General features: G+C 57.9%; 2 protein-coding genes across 3 annotated transcripts in view; one reads left to right on the top strand and one right to left on the bottom strand.

Annotated features, from left to right (window-relative positions):
- The window catches only part of CUTA (cutA divalent cation tolerance homolog), a 71377-nt gene that overhangs the window by 31246 nt on the left and 14356 nt on the right, over positions 1 to 25775 (bottom strand). The window lies entirely within an intron of this gene.
- SYNGAP1 (synaptic Ras GTPase activating protein 1) overlaps positions 4076 to 25775 on the top strand; it is a 36005-nt gene continuing 14305 nt past the window's right edge. Inside the window, exons 1-7 of one of the 2 annotated variants that reach the window (XM_058171981.1) lie at positions 4076 to 4381; positions 10703 to 10824; positions 11345 to 11450; positions 17881 to 17978; positions 18893 to 19017; positions 19674 to 19827; positions 19918 to 20016. In XM_058171981.1, coding sequence (XP_058027964.1) covers positions 4180 to 4381; positions 10703 to 10824; positions 11345 to 11450; positions 17881 to 17978; positions 18893 to 19017; positions 19674 to 19827; positions 19918 to 20016 — 906 coding nt within the window. In that variant the 5' untranslated portion in view covers positions 4076 to 4179. Of the gene's footprint in view, positions 4382 to 10702; positions 10825 to 11344; positions 11451 to 14164; positions 14276 to 17880; positions 17979 to 18892; positions 19018 to 19673; positions 19828 to 19917; positions 20017 to 25775 lie in introns of those variants that run through there. The other variant, XM_058171982.1, reaches the window with a different exon arrangement.

Raw genomic sequence — 25775 nt, 5'->3', positions numbered from 1 at the left:
ATCACACACACAGAGTGGGTTCAAGCTGAAAGCAGAATTTAGGGAGAAAAAAAGAATTGGGACACAAAATACAAACTGAGTGGACATGACCTTGTAGATGACCTTCACACGGTCAAGGACCTTGGAGTACTCATATCTAATGATCTAAGTGCCAAAGCCCACTGTAAGAACATCGCCAAAAAGGCATTAAGGGTTGTAAACCTAATCTTGCGTAGCTTCATCCGGTAATATTTCACTACTAACCAGAGCATACAAAACATTTGTAAACCAATTCTCGAATACAGCTCATCTGTCTGGAACCCGCACTGCATATCGGACATTAATACAATTGAACGTGTCCAGAAATATTTCACAAGAAGAGTCTTCCAGTCCCTCTGCTCGCAACAAAATACTTTATGCCACCAGAGTTGAAATTTTGGGCTTAGAAAACTTAGAACTACGCTGCCTTCTGTCTGACCTAAGCATAGTACATAAAATCATCTGCTACAATGTCCTACCTGTCAATGACTACTTCAGCTTCAACCACAACAATACACGAGCACACAATAGATACAAACTTAAAGTGAACCACTCCAAACTCGATTGCAGAAAATATGACTTCAGCAACAGAGTGGTCAATGCCTGGAATGCACTACCTGACTCTGTGGTTTCATCCCAAAACCCCCAAAATTTTAACCTAAGACTGTCTACTGTTGACCTCACCCCATTCCTAAGAGGTCTGTAAGGGGCATGCATAAGAGCACCAGCGTGCCTACCGTCCCTGTCCTAATGTTTCCTTTAATTGGATTCATTTTATGTATTCAATTCATGCTTATACTTATATACATATATTTTATCTAATATGTCCTCAACAAAATAAATAAATTAATTAAATAAATAAATAAATAAAATGATCTCATGGTTATTTTGAAACTGACTTTCTCTGGAAAAGGGAAGAGAGGGGGCGAGATTGAGAGAAAGAAAGAGAGAGAGAGAGAGAGAGAGAGAGACAGCATCATCACTCATGGGTTGAGTGATCAGAAACCGTAAACCTCACTTCTTCTAAAGCTTGCCTGGAAATAACTTTGATTCTGCTGTCAATAATTTGAATTTTACATGGGGCTAAGTCCTGGAATGTTAACCCCCCCCCCATCTCTTTCAGTGGGGGAATAGGGGACAAATCTGTGTGTGAAAGGCCCCGAAGAGGGGAATTTAGAAACTGAATTTTGGGGATTGATGCTAAATCTCAGGAAATTGGTGGACACTGCATCAGCCTGGCAAGATGCCCTCTGGCATAATCCTGGAGTCCCATTTGTGCCAGGGCTTTTGATTTGAACCTGGTTGGAGAGAACAGATCCGCCTGGCTTCCTGCTCATCTCAAACATGGAACCACTGGTGAGGTTGGGATTTTAGAATAGAATATAGACCTATAAATATTGCAGGAGTCAACAAGAGGGCCGTGAAAATATTTACAGATCCCTCGCATCCTGGACATAAACTGTTTCAACTCCTACCCTCAAAACGACGCTATAGAGCACTGCACACCAGAACAACTAGACACAAGAACAGTTTTTCCCCCGAAGGCCATCACTCTGCTAAACAAATAATTCCCTCAACACTGTCAAACTATTTACGAAATCTGCACTACTATTAATCTTCTCATCATTCCCATCACCCATCTCCTTCCACCTGTGACTGCAACTTTGCTACTTGTATCCTTAAGATTTATACTGATATTGCTTATTTGTAGCCTATGACTATCATTAAGTATTGTATCATTGTGTTAAATTTGTACCCTATGACTATCATTAAGTATTGTAAGTGTTGTACACTGAGAGCATATGCACCAAGACAAATTCCTTGTGTGTCCAATCACACTTGGCCAATAAAAATTCTATTCTATTCTATTCTATTCTATTCTATTCTATTCTATTCTATTCTATTCTATTCTATAGAGTGACAGAGTTGGAAGGGGTCTTGGAGGTCTTCTAGTCAAACCTCCTGCTTAGGCAGCAAAGTCTACACCATTTCAGACAAATGGGTGTCCAATCTCTTCTTAAAAACTTCCAGTGTTGGAGCACCTGCAATTTCTGGAGACAAGTCCTTCCACTGATTAATGTTTCCCACTGTCAGGAAATTTCTCTTTAGTTCTAGGTTGCTTCTCTTCTTGATTAGTTTCCACCTCTGGCTTCTTGTCCTGTTGTAATTTTCACGGAGTACTCAAAACAGTCTGGACTTTTTAGGTGACTGGAAACTAAAACATTTGAAGAACGGTTGCTAGAATTGGGTATGTTTGGTTAAATGAAAAGAAAGGACCAGGGGTAACATGATAGCAGTCTTCCAGTATCTCAGGGGCTGCCCCAAAGAAGAGGGAGTCAAGCTATTCTCCAAAGCACCTGAAGGCAGGGCAAGAAGCAACGGGTGGAAACTAATCAAGGAGAGAAGCAACCTGGAACTAAGGAGAAATTTCCTGACAGAACAGTTAACCAGTGGAATAGCTGGCCTCCAGAAGCTGTGAATGCTCCAACAGGAGGTTTTTAAGAAGGGACTGGAGTCTGGACAACCATTTGTCTGGAACGGTCCTTTGGGAATGGTGGATAAAGCAGAGGCTGCCATTGTGGGAAGACACCCAGACTGAGAAGTTGGTCAAAGCCCAACCTACTTAATGGGGAGCCAGTGGTGGGGTGCAAGGAAAAGGAGGGTGGCTGATTCAGTTAAGGAAAAGCATGGGGCGTGTTGGGGGTTGCCACCAAGGGGGAAGTTTGTGGGTTCAGACGACTCTGGAGGAGGCCCCAGGGTGTCCTGCATCAACCACGGGCTGGGCACCCGGTTTCACAACCCTTTGAGCCACTAAGCCGGCTGGCAGCCCTCTCGAAGAAAGCTGGGAAGGACAGGTGGCCTGGAAGCTTGGCGGGAGGAGGAAGAGGCTAACTCGGTGTTGGGGCGGTGGGACGGGTGGTGGTGGTGTAAATTCGAGTCCTCGGAGGCAGCAGCGGGTCAGGAGGGGTGGGGCGGGAGCCTTCGGCGAAAGGGCGTCCGATCTCTGTTACAACCGCCCTGGAAGGGAGCAGAGCTGCCGCCGCCTTTCCAAGACCCCGCCTGCAATCTCGGCTTGTCAGGAAGGGTCCCGCAGGCGCGGCAAGGAGCAGCTGGCCCCGTCCCGCCTCTCTCGATGCCCGGCTTAGCCCTGGACAGCGGCGGCGTGGCAGAGCGGCTGGAGACAGACGTCGGGCGGCCTCAGCAAGGGGTTCGGGGGAGCTGGAAGGCCAGAAGGATGGCAATGGTGGAAGAGGGTCCGGCCGGAGCCGGTCGCCAGACCGATGGACGTCGCGGTCCTCCCTTTCGCACTTCCGGCTCCCGGGGGGCGCCCGTTGGGTGGGGGTGTCCCCCCGCGGGGCAAGCCGCCGGCCCTGGGCTGGCAGAGGAGGGGCGGCGTCGGGAGCGCGCCTTCAATTTCGCCCGCGTGCCGTATTCCAACGGCGGCGGCGCAGCTGGTGTTGCGGAGGCTCGGGACGGCCGGTCGGCCTGCGCTGCAGCCTCGACTGCCCACGGAGGAGGAGGAGGAGGAGGAGGAGAAGACGGAGCCCGCGGGCGGGAGGGGGAGGGTCGGCAGCCCCTGCGCATCACCCGAACCGCCGCCGTCGCCTCTTCCCCCGCTTTCCCGCCGCATCCTCAGCGCCAGAGAGGCGCAGCCGGCGGCGGGCGTACCGAAGCACCGTGTGAACAAGCGATCGAGTGAGAGGCGAACGGCGGGAGTGCCGGTTCCGGGGGCGGTCGCCCTCCCTCCCTCCCTCCCTCCCTTCCAGCTTGCCCCTCTTCCCCGGCCGCCCCGGCCGCTTCCTCCCCCGCAGGCCGGTCCTTGAGCGGCGGCGGCGGCCAGGGACCCAGCCGCGGATGAAGGCAGCACCATGTCCTATGTCCCCTTCCGAGGTAGGGCGACCTTCCTCGGCGCGCGCGCGGCTTGCGCTTTTCGGGCGGGGGCGGCGACAATCGTCTTCGCTTGTGCGGCGGGCGGGGGGGGGACTCGGCGGCCAGGCCCCTCCCTCGGCCGCGGGGCAGAGCCTGGCGCCCGGAAGTTGGAGGGGCGACGCTGCCCGCCCGCCCGCTGCCGCTCTGCACAGCTCCGGCGCGGGGCGGGCTGCGGCGCAGGGCTGCGGCCGGCGGCTCCTCCTGGAGGTTTGACCCGGGTCGGGGCAAGAGATGCTGCGCTCCGCCCCGGGGATTCCGGCGCGCTCGGGCCTGGCGAGGCAGGTGGGAGCCAGCTGGGAAAGGGGTCCTCCGGCCGCGTGGGGACTGCGCCCTTTCCCACGCTCGCGGCTGGCCGGCGAGGCCGCGGGAGAGAAGCATCGTGGCGCTCGGCCAGCTGCGGCCGGATGGCGGCCTCCGGATCCCGGGAGAGATGGTGCGCTCTGGAACCCGCACCCGGTGATCTGGGCGCTCCGGCCTGCCGTCGGCCGACCGTAGCGGCAGGGGGGCCGGGGGAGGAGGGGGGGCCGCGGAAGCGGGAGCCTCGCCGTTGTGCCTGCCCTCGCAGCTGGCTTCGCCGGGGTCAGTGCCAGCGCCTCGCCCGGCTGCGGCCCCGCCGAGGGCTCCTGGAGGCCCCGGTGCGGCTCCGCAGCACTAACAGCGACGAGATGCCCGATTGCCGGGCTGAAGGAGGCACCTGCTGGAAGAAGGAGCGACTGGGTGTGGGGTGGGGGTGGGGGTCCTGATGCCGCCTTCCCAAGCCGGGGCCTTTGGTGCCAATTCTGGGAGGGGGCTGCTTCTCTCGTGGACCAGCCCCTTCCTCCCACGTGCCTCGGTTGGAGGGCGAACGGCGTTGCAAGGAGTGGGGCTACTGTGGGGGAAGCTGAAACGGTCGGGTCGGCGGGGGGCGGGGGTGACGGTCGCTCAGTTCTGGCCCACCATTACTCGCGCCTCGTCATGGGAGATTTTTTCGTACCCCAAAACGCTTCTCTCCTCTTCCCCCCCCCCCCGCGAAGGAGGGTCACCTTACCCCTCCCTCCACACCTTGGCTTTGCAGGAAATGGTCTGGGCGGGGGCTCCGGACCCCCTTCCTCGCCATCAGAGGCCTGCTAGCTCTCTAGGGGAAAGGGAGGGGGCGTGATGTTGCCAGGCAACCCTGCTGAAGGATGCTGGGTGGGGGGCAACTCCGGCATGAAGTACATTCTACAAAATTGGTGGTGCTGCACTGCAGGAACCCTCCCCCCCATGATTTTATTCCCAAGGCAGCGGGAGGGCTGTTCTCCCCCATTTATTTTTTTTGCGGGGAGAGAGGACCTCTCCTTGTCCTCAGCTGGAACAGCCAGGCTGCTGCTCTCCAGGAAGTGCAGGCAGCCACCCAGCAGGGCAGGTGGGGGGACGCTTCTCTGCTGCACCGAGTGGCCGGAAAGCAGAGGGCCGGCGGTTGTGGCTCCTTGGCTCTGGTGAACTGCAGCCCCTCCATCCCCCTTCCCTGAGTGGGTGACTCTCCTCCTGGCTCGGGCACCGGTTCAGGCCTTGAGCCTCCCCGGGACTGCTCCGCACGGCATCTCCGTCGGCAGCCGCGTGGGTCTTTCCTGCCCGATCTCGTTCGGGAGATGCGTTTCCTCCCGTTGCCTGGCGGCCGCCTTGGTGCACATTTGCATGGCAACAGCGGAGGGAGATCGCGAAGCTTGGAGGGGGATGGGCCTCCAGATTTGGGGAGAGGGAACCTATTCGTTTCGGGCGTTGCAGGCTCCTGAGGCCCGGTGGTCCTTAGCAGAGGTTGGGGGAAAAGGAGGCTGTGGGGGCCTAGGCTGCCCGCCCTCAAGCCCCTGTCTGAGGCTTCCGCTGTGCTGGGAGGAAGAGATCTCAAAGACTGAGGGGTCTTGCTCCCCCCCAGTGGACGGATCCCCACTCCCCCCAGAGGGTCCCTTTCAGGCAGCTTCAGCTGGCACAGCCCCCCCCCCAGCTGTGCCACGTTCACTCTCAGGTCAAGGCTTTTGGGTGAGGTAGCTTTTCCATGAGCACAACTGGGCTGGGATGCTGGAGGGGGCCAGGGATTTGTGGCCTCTCAGTGCCTGCAGCTGTCTTGCTGGCTGTCCAGGGAAGCCTCGTCCTCAGAGGGCATCTCAGGCAGGACAGCCCAGGTGCCCTGCCAGGTCCTGCAGCCTCCGGGGCCTGAGAAAGGAGCCACTGGATGGGGGGGGGCTCTGCTTGGGGGAGCCTGCTGCCCCCCTCCCGGAAGCTCTTCTTTCTGGGAGGCTCCCTGCTGGGTTTGCTGACACCCAGTGCCGGCAGTGGCGGTGGGGAGGGGATTTCTCCCCCCAGCTGGACTACATTGCCCATCATCTGCCCAAAGCCCAGAGGCTTTCCTGAGCAGGAGGAGGCCGGGATCCGGAGGCCTTACTCTCCTCCTGGCGGTTCAGGCACCGAAGCATCCACAGCGTAAGAAGAGACACACGGCTATAAATACCAATCAAGTCAATCAAGGGGAATTGGAAGCAGGAGGGAATGGCCACCTGGAATGGCCCCTCGGGGGGAGGGGAGCCCCGAAGTGGCCCGGCCAGCCCCTTTGCCTGCTGAGGGCCAGCAGCGAAGCCTCGTGCCGTGGGCCAACCCGGGCAGAGTGGGGGGCCATAGGGTTCTTGGTGCCCTTAGTGCTCTTGTTTCCTGGCAGGCGTTTCATTACCCAACCAGGAAACATCATCAGTTCACGGTTCAACCCCGACCTACAAATATTCTCTTCTATGGGAAGAGAGGTTGGGGAAGCTTCCGGGGCTCTTCTTTCTCTAGCCAAGGTTCTAGTCTCATGGGTTGGAGAGATTTCCAGCACTGGGGGTGGCCGCAGGACTTGCACCACTCCTGGCCTCCAGCTAGTGGCTCACCGAGGGCTCATCCCCAGCCAGGAAGTTGATGGGAATTGGAGGCTCTCTTTTTCAATGTCAGGAACTGGCTTGGGACCCCTTGCTAAGCCCTTCTGCCTTTGCAGGATTCAGCTGGGGCTGCCTTTGGCCGTGTGTGTGTGTGTGTGTGTGTGTGTGTGTGTGTGTGCGTGCGCTCACCTGAACCGGGTCACCTGGCCCTCTGCTTCTAAGCTCTGCATGTGTGAACAGAGCCCCCTCCTGGATTGCTTGCCCTCTGCCCGTCCCGTAGGACATCCTCAGCTCACGACCGCAGTTGAGCCCAAAATGTCTGTTCCTAAGTGAGACGTTAAGTGAGTTTTGCCCCGTTTTACAACCTTTCTTGCCACAGCTGTTAAGGAAATGAGTTGTTAAGTTAGCAACACAGTTGTCGCGAAAGGAGATCAGGCTGCAACCATCATAAACAGGAGCCGGTTGCCAAGCACCTGAATTTGGACCGCGTGACCTTGGGGATCTTGAAACGGTTGTGCGAAAAAGGGAGCCGTCACCTTTTTCAGTGTCGTTGTAACTTTGAATGGTCACTCAACGAAATTGGCTTTCTGGGGGGCTGCCCTTGAAGGCGGCCCAGAAATTAGCAGCTGGTCCAGAATGGAAGGGCTCTGAGAGGGGCTCTGTGCTGTATGCGTGTGACCCTTCAGTTGTGAAGCTGCACTGTGCACCTGGCTCAACTTAAGGGTGGGGTTCAAATCCCCGGCTGGGAGGGAGGGCCTGTCCCTTCTGGGCCGGCTTCAATTCCTGCCCTCTGGAGGGAGATTTCCCCCCCTCCCCCGTTGTGTTCTTCAGGAACTGACTGAACTGTTGTTCTGTCAGGACTTTTTGCTCTGCTTCTCCCACCCCCCCACCCCCCACCCCTTTCTGGCCTGTTGTATTTTCCTTCTAATGAGCCGGCTTTCATTGTAAGCCATGCTGAGCCTTTTGGGAGTGGGCGGCCCACGCGTTAAATCTAATGAATTAATTAATCCAGCAATCCAGCTTAGCCAAGGCAGGCAGGTAGAGCAGTTGGATTCCCCCTTCCTGTGCTCCCCCCTCCCGGAAGGGCTGAATCCGGTCGCCACCCCGGCGTGGCCAGGGGACCCGTGCCACTAGGGCAGGGCCGGGGGTTCAGCTAAAAGGCAACTGACTGGTTTGGGTCCAGAGTTCGCCCACACGGTTCTGCTCATTAAAACCTGTTGAGTTTCTGTCTGTTTACAAAGATGCCCCACACACCAGCGGTGCCAAAGCGGGGGCTGATTTGAGCTTTGCAAGCCGTTTGAGTTGCACAAGACCCACATCTTGTGGCAAGGAGTTCCATAGGTGGATTCTGGGCTGGGTTATTCTTGCTGCCCGGGCTTTTTGTCTCCTTTGGCTCGTCTTTTCTAGAGGGTCCTTTTAGCTTCCAGCAGGTGAGAGTGGATGCCATTTTATCCCAGAGAGGAGAGAAAATAAAATATAGGAAAACCATAAGAATAACAGTCACAGTAATATAAAAAATAACAGTGATGTCCCGTCCCACCCCCCCACCCCGTTCCCCCCATCACTAATACATCTAATAGCTTTGGAGGTAAAGAAGCTGCAAATTGTGATGGCAAGGAGTTTTCCCTCTACTGGTGGAGTTTTCCCCTGTTTCTTCGGTTGAAAAGTGTGGGGGGGTTGGTGTTGGCAGGACCCCACTTCTTTTTCAGCTGTGCTTGAGTTGGGCCAGGAAAGAGAGAGAGAGAGAAAGAGAGAGAGAGAGAGAGTAGGAGAGTGAGAGAGAGAGAGAAAGAGTAAGAGAGAGAGAGAGAGAGAAAGAGTAAGAAAGTGAGACAGAGGGAGAGAGAGAGAAAGAAGAGAGAAAAAGAAAGAGGGAGAGATAGAACAAGTAAGAGAGAGAAAAAGAGAAAGAAAGAGGGAGAGAAAGAGTAAGAGAGAGTGAGAGAAAGGGTAAGAGAGTGAGAGAGAGAGAAAGAGGGTGAGAGAGAGAACAAATAACAGAGAGAGAAAGAGGGAGAGAGAGAGAGAAAGAGGGAGAGAGAGAAAGAGGGAGAGAGAGAGAAAGGGTAAGAGAGTGAGAGAGAGAAAGAGGGAGAGAGAGAGAGAGAAAACGAGTAAGAGAGAGAGAGAAAGAATAAGAAAGAGAAAGGGAGAGAAAGAGGGAGAGAGAGAAAGTGTAAGAGGGAGAGAGAAAGAGTAAGAGGGAGAGAGAGAGAAAGGGTAAGAGTGAGAGAGAGAGAGAGAGAGAAAGAGGGTGAGAGAGAGAACAAGTGAGAAAGAGACTCCTGGCTGCTCAGGGCCTGGATCCCTTTGAGGGTCTCTGCAAGGGCAGCCTGGGACGGAGGTCTGGATGGGTTCAGCAGAGTCCTGCAGCTGGCTGAGCTTGGGGGCTGCTGGGGGAACGGAGGGCTATAGCTTGGGTCCCCAACCCGGGTTATGAAAGGGAAGTCAGGGTCTTGTGAACTCAGGCCCTACCTGGAAAAGAGTGCCTGCACAGATCCTGCTATATGTTCTCTGGCCCTGGCTGGTCTGGAGGGATGGAAGAGAGCCCCCCTTGCACCAGGGGGTAGCATCCTGCGCTGGTCTCCCCCTTAGGTCTGGTTCTGGACAGGGCGGAGAAGGGAAGAGGGGCAGCTTCAGGGTCAGAGCGCAGGGCCTGCTGCCTTCCCAACCTCCTTTCTGCAGCCCCCAGGTGCCCCCGCCTCCTTCCCCCCCATTTGGGGGATGCAGCGGGTGAAAGAGCTGGTTTCTCTGGGGGAGGGGGGGGAAGACCTAAACCAGATCTCAGCTGGCCTGCTCAAAAGGCAAGCCCCCTAGCCAACACCCCCTCCCCCCAACATTTGCCCCAGGAGGCATTCCTGCTCAGGCCCTAGAGTATGGGTGGTGCCCCCCTCGGCAAAGGGGGCTGCACCGGTCAGGGTAGGCAACTGGGCCTCACAGGAAGGCCTTCTCCTGACGGGTGGTCACTGGCTTCTCACCAGCTGGACCAGAAGGCCATGGGGGCCCTGCTCCCCCCAGCCTCTGTGCGCCCTGCCCCCCCTCCACCTGCCTCAAACCCAGGGTGATGGGGGAGTTGATGGGGGGCTTAGCTGGATCTTTGAGGGATCTAAAAATCGCTGCCCACGGCTGTGATTCCCCAGTGGGGAATTTAGGCCCCTTCCCAGCATCTGGAGCCCACCCAGGATGCCACCTGCACATCTCTCTGCCTGCCCCCTTTGCTGGAGGCTTCTCCCCTCTCCCCACTTCCTGGCTCTTGGCAGCCACTTCTTGCCACTGGGGGGCAGCACAGGGTCGGCCGAGGCCTTACACAACTCCCCGGCTGCCCCCTCCCGTGCAGGCAGGCAGGAGAGCCGGATGGAGGCCCCGAGGCTGTTGAAAGGCAGGTGGGGTGGGGGTAGAGTGTGCTGGGGTGCCACCCCGGGGTCTGCACAGCCCCTTCCGGCGATAGGGGCGAGTCACACTAGGCAGACAGCCTGCTCCCTCCTCTGCTTGTGCCAATCTGCCAGGCTTTGGCTGGAGCCCCCAGCCAGCTTGGAAGGGGGACCTGCCTCAGTGGCCCTAATGGAGTAAGGCGAGGTTGCCAGGTGCTAAGTGGCAGCAACTGCCGAACTCTCGGAGGGGCGACCAATACCACAGTGCCACCCCCAGACACACCCCAGCAGGCAGAGGGCATCACGGGGGGTGGGGGGGAGAGGGGATGAGGCCCACTTCTCTTACCAAGACAGAGGCAGCCGAGGAGGCTGGCGTCTCCAGCTGATTTGGGAGGGGGCGTCCTGCTAGAGTTGGGTCTCTGTGTGTGTGCTCCCAGGCCCTTTTTGGGGGGCAGGGTGGCTTGGAGGCGGCACCGGCCTGGCCCGGGTCTGCTTGACTCTGCCCTTCCGCTGCAGATGTGCGAGGAGCACCAGGGTCCCGTGCGCAGTATGTCCACTCGCCTTACGACCGTCCCTGGAACGCCCCCCGATTCTGCATCATCTCTGGCAATCAGCTCCTGATGCTGGACGAGGAGGAGGTGAGTGAGGGGTGAGGGGGTGCAAAGGGGGTGAGTGGGTGGGTGGGGTGGGGGTTCTGCCTTGAGCCCCCCACTGAGGACCCAGAGCGGGCGGGGAGAGGCTGGGGTGGGCCAGAAAGACCGGAAGGGGATCCTTTTAGGAGGGGTTAAGTAGGTTCCCGCAGGTCGGGCATCGGGTGCAAGATGGCTGGGGAAACTATGGTTTGTGGCTTCCTGAGTCCAGCATGACAGTGGATGCACTGTGGTTAAGTTTCCAGGGTTGGCAGGGTTATGCCTCTTTCTGGGCTGGGGTCTCTGCTCAGGGAGGCCCTTCAGGCCAAGTTCCCACATTACGCTGGGCCCTTTCAGTGGGTCTGGCTCAGCCGTCGTGCAGTTCCCGAGAGATCTATTCCGTGGTTTCACAGGCCGGCTGTGGCTTGGGGGATGTAGCGATGGGGCGGGGGGGTATCAGAGAAGAGAGGGCTCTGGGGAGAATGCTCTGCTCTCGCTTCTGATGTGGGCTGCTCTCCCCGCCCCCCAGATTCACCCTCTGCTCCTTCGAGAACGCCAGAGGGATCCCGGACGGAGCAAGCTTCTGCGCCGGACGGTCAGTGTTCCCGTGGAAGGCCGGCCCCACGCTGAGCACGGTAGGAAGGGCCCCCCCGTGGGGGTGGGTGGGCTGCAGGTAGTTGGATGGGGAGAGGGTGAACCAGGGCTGGCCCGAGTCCTGGGGTGGGTCTGATGGAAGGGGTGTGGGTGCAGGGTCAAATCTGGGCTGGGGGTCAGTGGAATCTGCATGGCAGGTTTTGTGTTGTGTTGTGTGTATTTGTGTGAGACTTTCCCAACAGGCTTCAGAAATTGTGGTTCAGGAAAAGCTGGCTCTGGAGCCTTCCCCCCGGGGTGTGTGTGTGTGTCTCTCTCTCTCTCTGTGGTCTCCTTTCACAAAAGGGATCGTGTGCTGGGAAGGGGGCACCCCCTTTCTGAAGCCCCCTGGCGAAGAGGGGCTGGGCTGGGCAGCTGCCATCCATGGGGTGAAGCGGCCGGTCAGAGTGAAATTGCCGTGGGGGATGGGGGTGGGCTGTGGGTGCACCCTAATCCAGCTGCCTTCCCTTCCCAGCCCCAAGAGGAATGGGGTTGTGGGAGGCCCCAGAGGCCTTTGGGATGTCACAGCTTCTCCTTCTAAACTCTGTGGGAGAGAAATGATTGACAGGCCAGTGTCTGGCCATAACCTTCACCCCGCAAGGGTTGCCAGTCCAGGAAGTAAGGGGGTGGGGGGAGACCAGCCCCACAGGCCTCTTGGGGGCCCATCTTCTTTTAGCCCAGGCTGACCGACCTGCCTGGGTATGGGGGCCCATGGCCCTCCAGCTTTGGCCCATTGGTGGTGGTGGATCTGTGAAACCAAAAAGGGGGAGTAAGGGGGGTGCTCTTGAGTGGGTCAAAGCCCCCCCCATAATCCTGACTTTGCTAGAGACTTTTGTGAGACCCCTAGGGAGGCTGAGCAGTAAGGTTCCCCATCAATGGCCCCACATTGCAAGGGGTCAGAGGAAGTCTGGGGCTGACAGGATCTGTCCACAAGGCAGCTGCTGAGAAAGGGCCAGCCCCCCCCCTCCCGCTCTGAAACCATGGGGCACAATTGCAAGCACCCTGGCCACGTGGATACCTGCTTCCTGTTGGTGGATCCCAAAAGAGCCCCTAGGAAGGGGGCAGGAGTCAGCTGGGACAGCAGGGATACCAGCGAGCAAAGGGCCCCAATGTGGGTGGAACTGGGAGAGTGACTGGAAAGGGGAGGGGCGCCTTGTGGGGGTCTGGCATCCTCCCTCCCCCCAGCTCTGAGCAGGGGGACCCTCAGCCCAGCGGTCTGCTCACACTGGGGGCTGGTGATCCCCTTCCCATGTACTGAGGGAAGGGGTCTCCCTGGAGAGGGGCAGTGAGTGTCCTCATGGAAACCCTGCACAACAAGCCCATCTCTGCTCAGAGCCAGACCAACGGTGCCCTCTTGGGAGGGGCCCCAAGCACAGCCCCCCACTGAAGAGGCTTCCAAGCAGGGTCCCTGGAGGTCTCTCCCAGGCACTCGGAAGGGCCTCTCGCCAGAAGCTCCTTCTCAGCTGTTCCCTGCAACGCCCACCCCCCCCAAGCCCCAGCCCATAATAGCAAGGGCCCTTGAAAGGAGCTTGACAACTGTTGCTATAGGGACCATCTCTCCGCCCCCCCATCCCTCTGCTCTCTCTCATTCTCCCTCACACCCCCTCCCTCCCTCCAGGCCTGGGCAATGGGTGTGGGGGGGGCTCTGCTGAGGCTGCCCTCCTGGGTTTTGGGCCCCCTGCCCACGCATGTCTTCCTTGCACCCTCCCCCTCCTCCGGCTGCCAAGGAGATGCCAAGGGCTTTTCCGCTGCTCCTGGGCCTGGCCAGCTCCCTGCCCCCACCCCAAGCCCAGCCCAGCGGCTCACCTGCCCCGGCCGTTACCTTTGCCTCCCCTCCCCCCACTTTCCCCTCCCGACTTGCGGTTTAAAAAAAGAATTTTGTCTTCCTGAGAAGTTGGCTTAAAAGGTTTCCATGGAAACCCAAAGAAGAGATGAAGGCAAAGGCTGCCTGCCTGAATGAAGGGACGCCCCCTCCCCTTGGCCGCGGGCCAACAGCGCCCCCTGCCGGATCCGGCGAGGGTGGGAGCAACCCCATCCTCCCGCCCGGTGACCCCGCGTGACCCGGCCGGGGTTCAGCCGGAGCCCCGGCCCCATCGCCGCCCAGGCGGGGTGGAGCCTGGCTCGGGGAAGAAGCCGCCTTCCCGGGCCGCCAGGCTGGACAGAGCCGCTGCCCGCGCCCTGCCCGGCCGGCCGGGAGCAGCAGGGCCTACTCTGGGGCGGCCCCGGGATGCTTCCCCGGGAAGCTCCGCCCCCCCGGGTCCCCCCGCCCGTCCCCGGCAGCCCCCGGACCGGCCTCGCGCTCTGCTGCGCCAGGAGATGCTGCACCAGGAGATGCTGCCCCCGTCGCCCCGCTCGCCCCCCGCCCAAAGGTAGACCCGCCCGGGCGGGGGTTCGCGGGGCAGCCCGGGCGCCCCGGGTGGGGAGGCGGCGCGGGTCCCTGGCCCCCCAGGGAGAACCTCCCCGGTGCTCCGCCCACTCTTGCCGCCCCAACGGGCCGGGGAGACGGCAGGCCGGGGGGTGAAGGGGGGTCCTCCGCCCGTGCCCACCGCCGTCGCGCACTCCCGGCGCTGATGACAGCCGCGCGTCGCCTAGCAACGGCTGGCATGCCGGGGGAGCGCGGGGCGGGCGGGCGGCGAGCGAGGCACCAGCGCAAACAGCAGCGCGGGGACCGCAGCTCCGACGGCTGCAGCGCCGGGCGGGGGCCGCCGCCCTGCGGGCCGCGTGGAGCCCTAGGCTCCGGGCCCCCCGCCCGCCCGCTCCCCCGTCCCAGCATGGGCCGCGCCCCGTAGCCGCGGGCGGCGGGGGGTCCTCCCGCTCCCGGCGTCGGCAGGTAAGGGCAGCCCGCCCTCCCACCCCTCCGTCCGCAAGCGGGGCCGGCGAGGGCGTCGCGGAAGCCTTGGGGGATTCGGGCGGCGCGCTCCCGCCGAGGGCAGGCCAGGTGGCGCGCGGCGGCCTCGGCCATGGGGCGGGGGGCGCGGGAGACGAAGCGAGGCGGGCGGGCGGCCGCGCGTGGGCAGTGCCGCTGCTGCTGCCGCCGCGTCGGTCTTCGCTGGAGGCCGCCCGGCGTGGCGCGCTCAGCGAGTGCGTGGGTGTCGCGGGCGGGATGGTCGGGAGCGCGCGCAGAGTCCCCTAGCTCGAAGCCGCTGCCAGCCCGGGGCGCCTTCCCGGAGGGGGCCCGCCACTTCCGGGGGCGCCGGAGCAGGCCCGGCAGGGCGCGGGGTCCTCGTCCCTGTCGCCTCCAGCCCCGCGGCCCTCCCCAGCCGGCTCCCGCGCCCGCCGCCAGCGATTTCCCTCCGGGCGAGAAGCGGAGGCGGCGGAGAGACCGCTGCGCTCCCGGGCCAGGGCGGCTTCGCTTGCGGGCACCCGACGGGCCTCGCAGGGGGTCTGTGCCTGCTGGCTGCTCCCATCCCCGGCGCTGCGCTCTTCCCTGCTGGGCACGGTGGGCTTTGGAGCTCCGGCCTGGGGAGGGTCTGTGCGAGCGCCGCCAATGTGCAAGAGGCGCAACCGCGTCCCACCCGCATCCACGCATTGAAGGCTCCGGCTGCCTCGCAGCTGCGTCCGCTGCTGTGCTGGCACGTGGGTGAACCAGGGGTGGTGTTAGCGGGTGGGTCAGGCCAGGCAGTCACGTAGCACCGGGCTTGCCAGGAAGGGGGTTGTCGGTATGCTGCTGCTGCTGCTGCTGCTGCTGCCTTTACTGAAAGGGCTGGGGTCTCCTGCATGGGGATGGGGGGGGGGTTACCCAAAGCCCTCCCTCCCTCCCCATTGCTGCAGTTCTGGAGGCCAGGGTGGTTTGTGTGCAGGTGGTGGGGCCACCAGGAGGAGAAGTTGCTGGGCCAGGTGGGGCAGGGGCCTGATCCAGCCTCTGTTCTTCCTTCGCTGGGTGGTTCTCCTGGGGGCGCTCTTTCCAGCTGACAGGCCAGTGGGCTGGAAGGGGAGGTGGGACAAACGAGGCAGGCAGAGCGTTCTCCCTGAGGCCTCCTTGGGGCTGTGGCCAGAAGTCCTTCCCTCCTTCCAGAAGGCCAGCTCGTGTGCGGAAGAGGGGGCAGGAGAGAAGGGCTCTTCCCTGGGGGTGGCAGTCACTCCCCCTCCTTCCCTGGCTGTCACGTGGGAGGGAGGGCCTTGGGGGAACAGGAAGGCCTCAGGTGGAGGCAGCGGCTTGCAGGGCTGGCGTGGTGGAGTGGCAGGCAGGCGGGCAAGACAGATGGTGGCAGAGCCCGGTGGGTGGCTCTGCATTGTGCCAGAACGCATGGGGGGAGGGGCTCTCTGCAGATCCTGGCAGCTGGTGCTGCTCAAGGGCCACAGGAGGGCCCCTGCTACTCACGGGGGGGGGGCAAAGGTCCAGGCAAGGAGGTCTGTGCCCGCTGTGCCCTCTGCATGACAGCAGGCGGAGACCCAGGCCTGGCATTCAGCTAGCCCCATTGGGAGGCAGCTCTGGCACATGGGTTCTTGAAACCCAGTGGGGTCTGGAGGGGGGCACTGTTCTTGCACCCCAGAAGGCCATGAGGATGGGAGGTGAATATGTCCAGCCCTCCTTGTTCCCCCTCCCTGATTGAGTAGCCTTGGGGGGAAGACAATCTCCAATGGGGTTGTGGACCTTGGTATCCTCTCAACTGGGGGGGGGGTGTTATTTGCAAACTGTTCGTAGGTTGCCCCTCGTTGCCTCTGGGAGGGGCCTATGCATCCCATGGCATTCCCCTCCCCCCACAGAGCAGCATCAGCATCTGGGCCTCTTGGGAAGCTGCCCCAGTCGGGCCTGTGAACACCTGCGTCCACTCCAACCCCTTCAGCAGCTCCTGGGGTTGGTTTGGGCTTCCAGGGAGGATGTGCGTGTCTGTTGTGGGGGCTGCTTGGGAGCTGCTTTTGGGGGTTCGGAGGCCTTTAAACTGAAAAAAAAAAGTATTTCTTGGCTTAGCGTATGGCAAAAGTGTTAAAAAGCACCTACAGTTACATTCTCAGGGAGCAAATAGGAAATCACTGTTTACAAATTCCAAGGTGGACATTTAAAATGGTCAGTATGTGATGGGGCTGCACCCAGAAAGCCTTCGAGGGTTCCCCGATATGCAGCCAGAGGGAATTGCTCCACCACACCGAGAAATAAATTCAAATAAAAGATGGGCTGAGGGGCTCCACTGGGGCCTTCAACCTCTCACAGGGGACAGGGTGGGGTGCCCAGGTGGGAGGCTCCCTCTGAGTCCACTTGCCCATCCTTTGGGGTCCTTCTCCAGAGCCTGCCTCATGGGGGGTGGGGGGGAGGGATTTGCCAGCCCCCGATTCTTGGCTGAAGGAGCTTGAGATTCCTGGTTGCCAATTTTGGGATCCTCCAAAGTAGGATCCCCCTTAAGCCCACTGGGGCTTTCCTTACTTCAGGTCTTCTTAATAAGCCCAGGGCGAACCTTGGCTGGGGACCTTTGCTGGCCCTGGGGGTGATTGGGGTCACTCTGGAACGAGCTTCCCCCGGGTTTACGCCAAATACCCGACCTTCGGACCTTCCGCCGCGAACTGAAGACACATCTTTTTATTCGCGCGGGGCTGGCTTAAATTTTATCGGTCTTTTAAATTTCTTAAATTTTTAATATCAATTTTAAATGGGATTTTAGTTTTTTATATATTTTAAAGTTTTGGGCTAATTATAATAAGTTTTTTAATTTACATTTTAAATTGTACATTGTATTGTCTTTTTTACTTCTGCCTGTACACCGCCCTGAGTCCTTCGGGAGAAGGGCGGTATAAAAATAAAATAAAATAATAATAATAATAATAATAATAATAATAATAATAATAATAATAATAATAATAATAATAATAATAAAGGGGGGAGACCTGGGGGGGGAAGGAAAAGGGGTCCCAGCTGTGTCCCAGAGGGGTGGCCATGTGCCGGGCTCCACTTCCCTGACCTGGGGCAGCTGAGGGCCGGGCTGGCTGGCTTCTCTGGGCATGAAGGGGGAAGACACAGGGAGCCTCTTTTTTTTTGTTTGTTTGTTTGTTTACATTTATATCCCGTCCTTCTCCGAAGACTCAGGGCGGCTTACAGTGTATAAGGCAATAGTCTCATTCTATTTGTATATTTACAAAATCAACTTATTGCCCCCCCAACAATCTCGGTCCTCATTTTACCTACCTTATAAAGGATGGAAGGTTGAGTCAATCTTGGACCTGGTGGGGCTTGAACCTGCAGTAATTGCAGGCAGCTATGTTTAATAACAGGCTTCTTACAGCCTGAGCCACACCGCGGCCCTCTTGTCCTGGGGGGTGGGGGTGGAGTGGGGGGGGGCAGGCAGGAGGGGCTGGGGGGTGGGTCCTGCAGCCCATTGGTCATCACTGGTCAGCAGTCGCCTCCCTCCCACACGCACTCCTGGGCCTTTGCTGCCACCTCCCCCCCCAAAGTCCTTCAGTGTGGGGGTGCCCCTTGACTGCTGCTCCTGTCTCCCTCTGCAGAGTACCACGCCAGCCGCTCCCGCAGGAAGAGCGTCCCGGGGGGCAAGCAATACAGCATCAACATGGACACCCCGCCAGCCCCCCCTTTCCGTTCCTCGGTGAGTGACACCCCCCCACCCCCCCACCCTCTCCCTGAGCCCCTATCCTTTTTCTTCAGCAGGGGGCAGGGATCAGAGGAAGGAAGGAACTGGCCACCAGTGGGCTGAGGGAGGGGGAGGGGGCAGAAGGAGCAGCTGCCTGCCAGATGCCCCCACAGGTGAGGGGCTCCTCTGTGGAAGAGAAGCAGAGACCTCTGGACAGGGAGATGCCACCTCTCCTGCCAGTGGCCCCCAGGGAAAGGGGGTTTGGTGGGGTTCAGTCTGTCAGCCCTGGGTTATGCCTGTTGGGGCTCTGGGCCTGGGCCTGCAAAGGGCTGGTGAGCTGCCTCCCCGCTCTGCCTTCCCTGCTGGGGAGCCCTCACGCCTCCCCCTAGAAAAAGCGGTTAGGCGTGGAGGTGGGGGGACCTTGGTTCGAGGGATGCCAGAATGGCTGCTGGGCAAAAGTCAGGCAAGTTTCCACTTCTGTCTGTGAGGTGGTCAAGCAAAGCTGTGAAGAGCAGGGAAAGAAAGGCGGGTTCTGGGGAAGACGGGCTGGCTTCAGACTAGCTTCCTTGAGCCAAGCCGGGATATACGGAGGGCGGTGCCCAAGGCTTTTTGGGCAAGTGGGCACCGGCTGAGAGTGCCACTTGGCTTTTTGGATCCCCAGCCAGGGCACCTGTGGGAATCTCCGGGTGCCGGGCCTTATCCAGCCAAGATCTTTCCTGGGGGACTACTGGAGAAGAGGCCGAGCCTTTCGGTGGAATCGGGCTGAGCAGGAGGGAGAGGGCTGGTGGCCGCTCCCCTCCAGGCACCGGAGGCCCCTGGGCAAGCATCCTCATGGGGCCCCTTGGCTTCCTTCCTGGGGCCCCAGGGCGCCCTGATGTGTGTTTGTGAAACGGGGCAGCCTGACCAGCTTCTCTTCCCTCTGCCTGCAGCAACAGGGTTTCCTCAGCCGCCGCCTGAAGAGCTCCATCAAGCGCACCAAGAGCCAGCCCAAGCTGGACCGCACCAGCAGTTTCCGCCAGATGCTGCCACGCTTCCGGAGCGCTGACCACGACAGGTGGGCCGAGGCGGTCCTGCCCCTCTGTTCCTGGGGAGTGGGGGTGGGAGGGAGTTCCCAGGTCTGACTGGACACTCCCTCGCAGCCCAGGGTACCCTGTGGCCCTTCTGGCTCCCCTGGGGGGCCCCCTTTGCCCAGCCTGCCTGCCCCCCAAGACCTGGGTGCCCTGGGTATTTTTAGCACCTGCCTTCCTTTCCCCCGTCCGGCTGACGGCAGTCCCGACACGCAGGGGCTGCCTCCACTTACGCTGCTGGGCTAAATATATCCTGCTGGGGGCGGCAGCTCCGAGCAGAAATGCCACAGGGAAGGGAGGGGGGAGCAGCCGCACACTGCCTGCTCCTTCAGAGAAGGGGCTCCAGAACTCGGCTGGCTGTGGGAAGGGGGTCCCGGAGCCTCCCTCCCAGGGTCCGGAGGGGCTCCCCCAGACTCTCCTGTCCTGTGCCCACCAGCCTCCCTCTCCCTCTACCCCCCCCCCCGTTGAGGTCGACTCCTGGATTTCCTGTGGCTGCAGAGATGCCTCTTTGGGGCGCAGATGCCAGGTACCCCCGAGTGAGGGGTCAGCCGAAGCTCAGTTTCCCGTGGCCCTCTCCCTGGGTCCTGCCCCCCCCAGCCACAATCTTCCTGCTGATTGAGTGTACTCCCCCCACCCCCCGCAGGGCCCGTCTGATGCAGAGTTTTAAGGAGTCGCATTCGCACGAGTCCCTCCTCAGCCCCAGCAGTGCAGCCGAAGCCCTGGAGCTGAACCTGGATGAGGATTCCCTCATCAAGCCAGTGCACAGCAGCATCCTGGGCCAGGAGTTCTGCTTTGAGGTGGGGCCTGGCGTCTGGGGCCTCTCGGCAGGGTGGGGGCTCCTGGGCATGTGCAGAGCGCAGCTCACTCCCACCCCACTTTCTGCCCAGGTGACCACGTCTTCAGGCACCAAGTGCTTTGCCTGCCGCTCCGCTGCTGAGAGAGACAAGTGGATCGAGAACCTGCAAAGAGCCGTCAAGCCCAACAAGGTAAGAGCCCCCCCTGGGCCCCTCCGACTGTTCCCACCGCTGGCCCACTTGGGGTTTCGGGTGTCCCCACCTGGCCCCTGGGGTGCTTTCCTCTGCCCCCCTGCCGAGTGACTTTCAGGAAGAGCCCCCTTTGCCTTTTGCTTCTCTGGACATCCCGGGGCCACTTTTAGGGACCCTGAAGCAGGAGGGGCCAGCTGCCCTAGGAGGCTTGGGGGGGGGTGTCTCAGTTTCTATCTCAAGTTGAAGGTAAAAGCAGTCAAGTTGGGCCAGTCCAGGAGTTTTTGGCATGAATTCGTGCTACGGAGGCTCAGAGCCCTATGGGTCTATTTCCCCCTGAAAATCCCCAAATCGACTGAAATGGGTCCCCTCCCCCCTTCTGTGATGGCCTCTGGCGTGGTCAGCCGTGGATCACTGCCATTTCCTTGGCCTCAATCATCAGCTAAATAGAACTTCCAAAGTCAGGAGATGTCCAACCCCCCACCCCCATCCCTAAACGGGCCGGCTTTGTGTGCGGGGCTGGCTGGGGTCCAGGCTGTGGGAAGCAGAGGTGGGATTCACTTGCCTTCCCTAACAGTTCACAAATGTGAGCACGCACACTTGCTTCGCTCGCAAGTGGCACAGCCTTCTGTGCATGCACAGTAACACGTTGCACCCGGGCAGGTGGGCGGAGCCTCCTGCAGTCGCCGCTACTGGTTTGTGTGATTCGGAGAGAGCCGGCTGAATCCCACCAGTGGTGGGAAGGGACTCCCTAGCCGCTTTGATGCTCCTGGCCTGAAGGGCTCCAGCCCCGATCCCTGCCCCTGGCTGGGTCTGTTTGGGAGGGCTGGTGTGTCAGTCTTACAAGCCCCATGGTGCTGAGCCTCCTCCTCCTCCTCCTCGCCTCCCTCTTCCTGGTCTCACCTGCTTTTCCCTGCCAGCAGGAAGAATGGCCAGAGAATGGCCATAATGGAAGGGGCCCCTGTATTTCTCCGGGGTGGCGGGTGTGGGGAGGGCACAGCCAGGGAGAAAAGCTTTCCGCCCAGCAGAGCTACGGGGGAAACTTCTCTGTTGCCACACTTCCCTTGCAGGTTTCTTGAGGGAGGGGTGTTAAGAGTAATCTGGGCTCACAACCAAGGTTGTGGACTATTGAGCAGAGCACCCTATGAGATTACGCATGAAAGCGACTGAGACTGGTTGTGGACAGTAACAGTCACTACGCAGACAAACCGGGGTTTGATATTACTTTACTTTTAGGGAAAAGCAAAATCATAGTCCAAGACAATCCAGGTCATACACATATAAAGCCAGTCCAGGGATATTACAAATATCAAATCTTCTTACCAAACGTAGACTTGCACAACAAACCAGATCTTCAGCCAAAACACAGTTCAATACACAACAGTCAGTAAATTTATTTATTTTTATTTATTTATTTTGTCACACAGTATATATAAGCATCAGCATGAAATTACTATATAATATATAAGCATATGTATGAGGAGTATGTAATAACTATACTAATTGGATATAACGAAAGGAAACAATAGGACAGGAACGCTTGTGCTCTTATGCACAATATTTACTGAGGAATCAATGATCATGCGTAGAGCTCACATATACAGTTGCAGCATATCAGCAGGTAACAATGCTGTAAAGTCCCCACAAGCCATCATTTAGCTTTCCTTATGTACGTTGGCTACAGAGCTCAGCCAATCAGGATGCATGATGATGCGGCACAGCCTTAAAGCAATATAGTACTTTTCTTACTGCAAACATACATAGTTGGTTTATATATTGCCTGGCCAACTAGTTAGACAAATAACAATTTCCTAACAAGGGGCTAAAGGGGAGGGTCTGTCTCATTGTCCCCCTCCCACCCAGCCATCAGCCCCTCCCCCTTCCAGGAGGCTGTTCCAAATGGGACCCAGAGACTTGCATCTCCCCACCCCACCTTGTCTCTCTGGGGCGGGTGGCGGGGCAGTGGGGGATGGGAGATCTCTGTTTGAGTCGCCAGCTGTAACCTTCTTCACTCTCATCGCCACTGGGATGGTGATCATCCGGAATGAGTAACTTCCCATTGTGAAGTCTGGCAAAAATACGATGGAAGCCGGGAGCAGCTGGGTTGGTGCCCAGGTCCAGCGGCCCCTTCTGGACTGTCCAGGGTTCAGGGGTAGCCTTTGCCGAGTTTGCTTGCCCCTCCCTGCAGGTCATTTCCCAAGGGTCAAGACTGAATCTTCAGAAAAACTCCAGATCAGCTTCTTGAGGGAAAATGAAAAGGATCCACTGGTCGCAAGACGCTCAAAGACCCTCACCACGAAAAGCCGCAAGTGGCTCTTCTTAAACCAGTGAAATTGGTGATTGACACCGACTGGCAGAAGGGCTGTGCCCCAGCTGAACTAGTTGGGCTGGCGGGGGGGCGCTCTTCTCTCTGGTAATTGCTGGGCTGGGCAGCCCGGGAGATTGACTCTGGTGAAGCGCGGGGCAGGCCCTGCTACTATTCCCCCAGCAGCCCTGGGAAAGAGGGAGATGCTGCAGGCATTAGATGCAGGAGTTTTGAGTGTGGGCATTAGTGGGCCTGGGGGAGGGGGAGGGGCATTTTGCCCCTCTTGAGAAACCCAGAGGGAAGGAGGCCATGTGCATCCCGACGAGACTGCAGACAACTACAATATCCGCATCGCAGCTGGCCAAGAGATATGGATCTGCGCCCACCTGCCCTCTTTCTGGTGTTTTACAAAATGTTTCTCAGGCTGTGGCTGAAGAGATTTCCCCTGCAGATCATATCTGGCAACGTCCACCTTAGGCGCCTTACTGTTCTGCCTCGACTTCTGTGCTTCGTTCAGTGATTGCTGTTTGAGACCTACAATAGCTTCCCAAGAAAACTTTCTAAGTGAAAAGTCTGCCACTAGTTCTGTAAATTCACTTTGCTGGAATCAAGGTAAATTACTTCCATGGTGATCCCTCCGTCCACTAAGCTAGCAAGAAAAAATTACCTTTCTGGCCAGAGGCCTTATGGAGAAAGCCGTGCTGCCCTCTGCTGGTCAAGATGCTGCCAAACCATTTGGTTTGTTATCCTCCTAACCGTAGAAGTTGGACCGACGGGTATTTTATTTCCCCAGATGTTGGGAATACATGTTGTCTCATCTCCTGTGGTGACTAACAGTAGCCATACAACTCAGCCAGCAGTGACTGGGCTCACAAAACTCAGATATTCTGCCCAATCAGAGACAGGAGACATCAGGTGTTGGATCTGCCTGGGTAAGGGAACTGCCAGCCTGGGTGAAATCTTCCCTGCAGTTGACCAGGGTACCAGTAGAAACGCTGCTCCATTAATGTGCCAATGGTGGTGCCCTACAGACCAGAAGCCGTCCTGGACAATCTCACAGCCCTGGATTTCTGGGGGTGGGTGGGGGGTGGGACACCTTCTCTTGTGAACTCCCAGCTGGTGGGAACCGAACCTCTAGAAGAAAGTCTGTGCGGGTTGAACGGTTTTCTATTTGGTGTCTATTCTGAGCGAGGCCTTGAAACAGATTATTCAGCAGCCAGTTTATGAGCTCATGGGTGGGGAGAGAAGCTGTGAGGGGAACGGACTCTCTTTTGCTGATAATGGTTGCACCATCAGGATATCTGAAGAGCTGTTTGAGGGGCTGCCACGAAGAAGAGGGTGGGGTGGTGGTGGGGGGGTCAGCTTATTCTCCAAAGCACCAGAAGGCAGGAGAAGAAGCAATGGATGGAAACTAACCAAGGAGAGAAGAAACCTAGAACTAAGGAGAAATTTCCTGACACTGAGGACAATTAATCAGTGGAATGACTTGCCTCCAGAAGTTGTGGATGGTCCTCCGACACTGGATGTTTTTAAAGAAGAGATTGGGCAACCTTTTGTCTGAAATGGTATATGGTTTCCTGCCTGAGCGGGGGGTTGGACTAGAAGACCTCCAAGGTCCCTTTCAACTTTGTTGTTCTGTTATTTCCCAGCCACCTTCATTTCCTGGTCTTTGTGGCCAGAAAGGCCAACACCACCAGGAATGTCTTGGCTAAGACAGAGGAAGCAGCAGTTGAGAAGATGTTCCTGAAAACTGTTTGATGGAGGGGACAGCTGGCTTTTTTTGGCTGGCCAACGAAGAGGAAAGAGGACGGGAAGGAAAGCCAAAGGGAGATGAGGAGGACGTAAGAGAGAGCCCTGCTGTTGGCCTTGAGGACTGGGGATTCTGGGTGTTTAATGAAGATTCCTAAGACCAAGAGGGGAGTTAAAGAAAGGAAGAGGGCTAAGGAGGCCGGGAGGATCCCCAGATATTCCTCAGGACAGAAAGGTTGCAATTTGGGGAATACATTGAACTCTTTCCTGGTTGGGATATAAGAACTGACTTGGAAGTAAATCATAGTAATGAAGAAACCAATTCCGTCCTATTGCCATGTGGTGCACTTCAATTGTGTCCATTCAGTCTCCACCTTCATGTATCTCATGGGGACTCTATTCTGATTGATTGATTGATTGATTGACTAAGTTGGGAATGGATCCCCCTGTATGTGGTGCCAAGAGACTTGATAATATTCTGAGAGGAAAGCATGGCTCGTGGAGAGCCAGCTGCTTTGATCACGAGTAAGTCTCCCGTGACTTGTCCCAGCTTCTGCCAACCTAGCAGTTTGAAAGTACGTAAAAAATGCAAGTAGAAAAATAGGGACCATCTGGTGGGAAGGGAGCAGTGTTCTGTACGCCTTTGGCATTTAATCATGCTGGCCACATGACCATGGAGACATCTTTGGACGGTGCTGGCTCTTCAGTTTTGAAACAGAGATGAGCACCACCCCCTAGAGTCAGGAACGACTAACACATCTGTGCAAGGGGAACCTTTACCTTTACCTTTAAGTCTCTCTTGGCCAGTCCACAAGGGGGAGTGTGGATGAAGGACCCCTTGGACTTCAGGAAAATGTTTGAAGCTTCCATGGGATCCTCGTAGAGAAAACGAGAAAACATGGGCTGGATGTTACCATTAGGTGGACCTGGAGCTGGTTGAACCCTTGCACCCAAGGAAGAACCACAGGGATTTCTGGCCAAGCTTGGGGGAGCAGAGAAATGTTGAGCGCTGCATCCCCAGCTCTCTTCAGGGCTCTGTGCTGGTAAGTAATCTTATAAGTTAGGATGGGTTGTTAGAAAATGTGCAGCTTCTGAAATTGTAGGCGGCACTGACCTGGGCAGAATAACACATTCTGTAGAGGAATATCAAGATTCAGGAGGATTTTGACAAGCTGGAACGAGGGGCAGCAACTTGCTAGAGGAATTTCAACAGGGACAAATGAAAAATCAAGGACACGAGTGCAAGATAGGCTGATATGCCAGGCAGGGGTATCTGCAGGAAGAACATGGGAAGATCACAAGTGGAGCATGAGCCAAGAGTGTGATGTTGTGGCAAACAAAGCCAGTGCCATCCTTGGCGGCATCAGCCGAGGTCAAAGAAAGAAGTCCAGTTGCCTCTTGGAAAAGCATCTTTGGGACAGCCGTGACCTAGGTGGTTGAGAAGTTCCGCAGACAACAGGAATCAAAACGTCAGGACCAAAAGATGCAATTGCTCCTCTCCCTTCATGTGGGTTAGGCCCCACCCGGAATGTGAGAAGGCGGGTGACACAACAGTCATCTTTGAGTAGCTGAAGAGCTGCCAGTAGAAGACAAAGCGGGGGGGGGAGTTCCCCAAAAACAGGTGGGCAGCTCTGCATTTAATTTAGAAGAGGTTGCCCCCCCCCCCACATCAGGAAAAGATCCCTCAAAATCAGAAGCAGGGAGTTGG

The sequence above is a fragment of the Ahaetulla prasina genome, chromosome 2, assembly GCF_028640845.1.
Source record: "Ahaetulla prasina isolate Xishuangbanna chromosome 2, ASM2864084v1, whole genome shotgun sequence".
Classification (NCBI taxonomy): Eukaryota; Metazoa; Chordata; class Lepidosauria; order Squamata; family Colubridae; genus Ahaetulla; species Ahaetulla prasina.
Note: the sequence above shows the minus strand (reverse complement) of the source record. Positions and strands in the feature narration are given on the sequence as shown.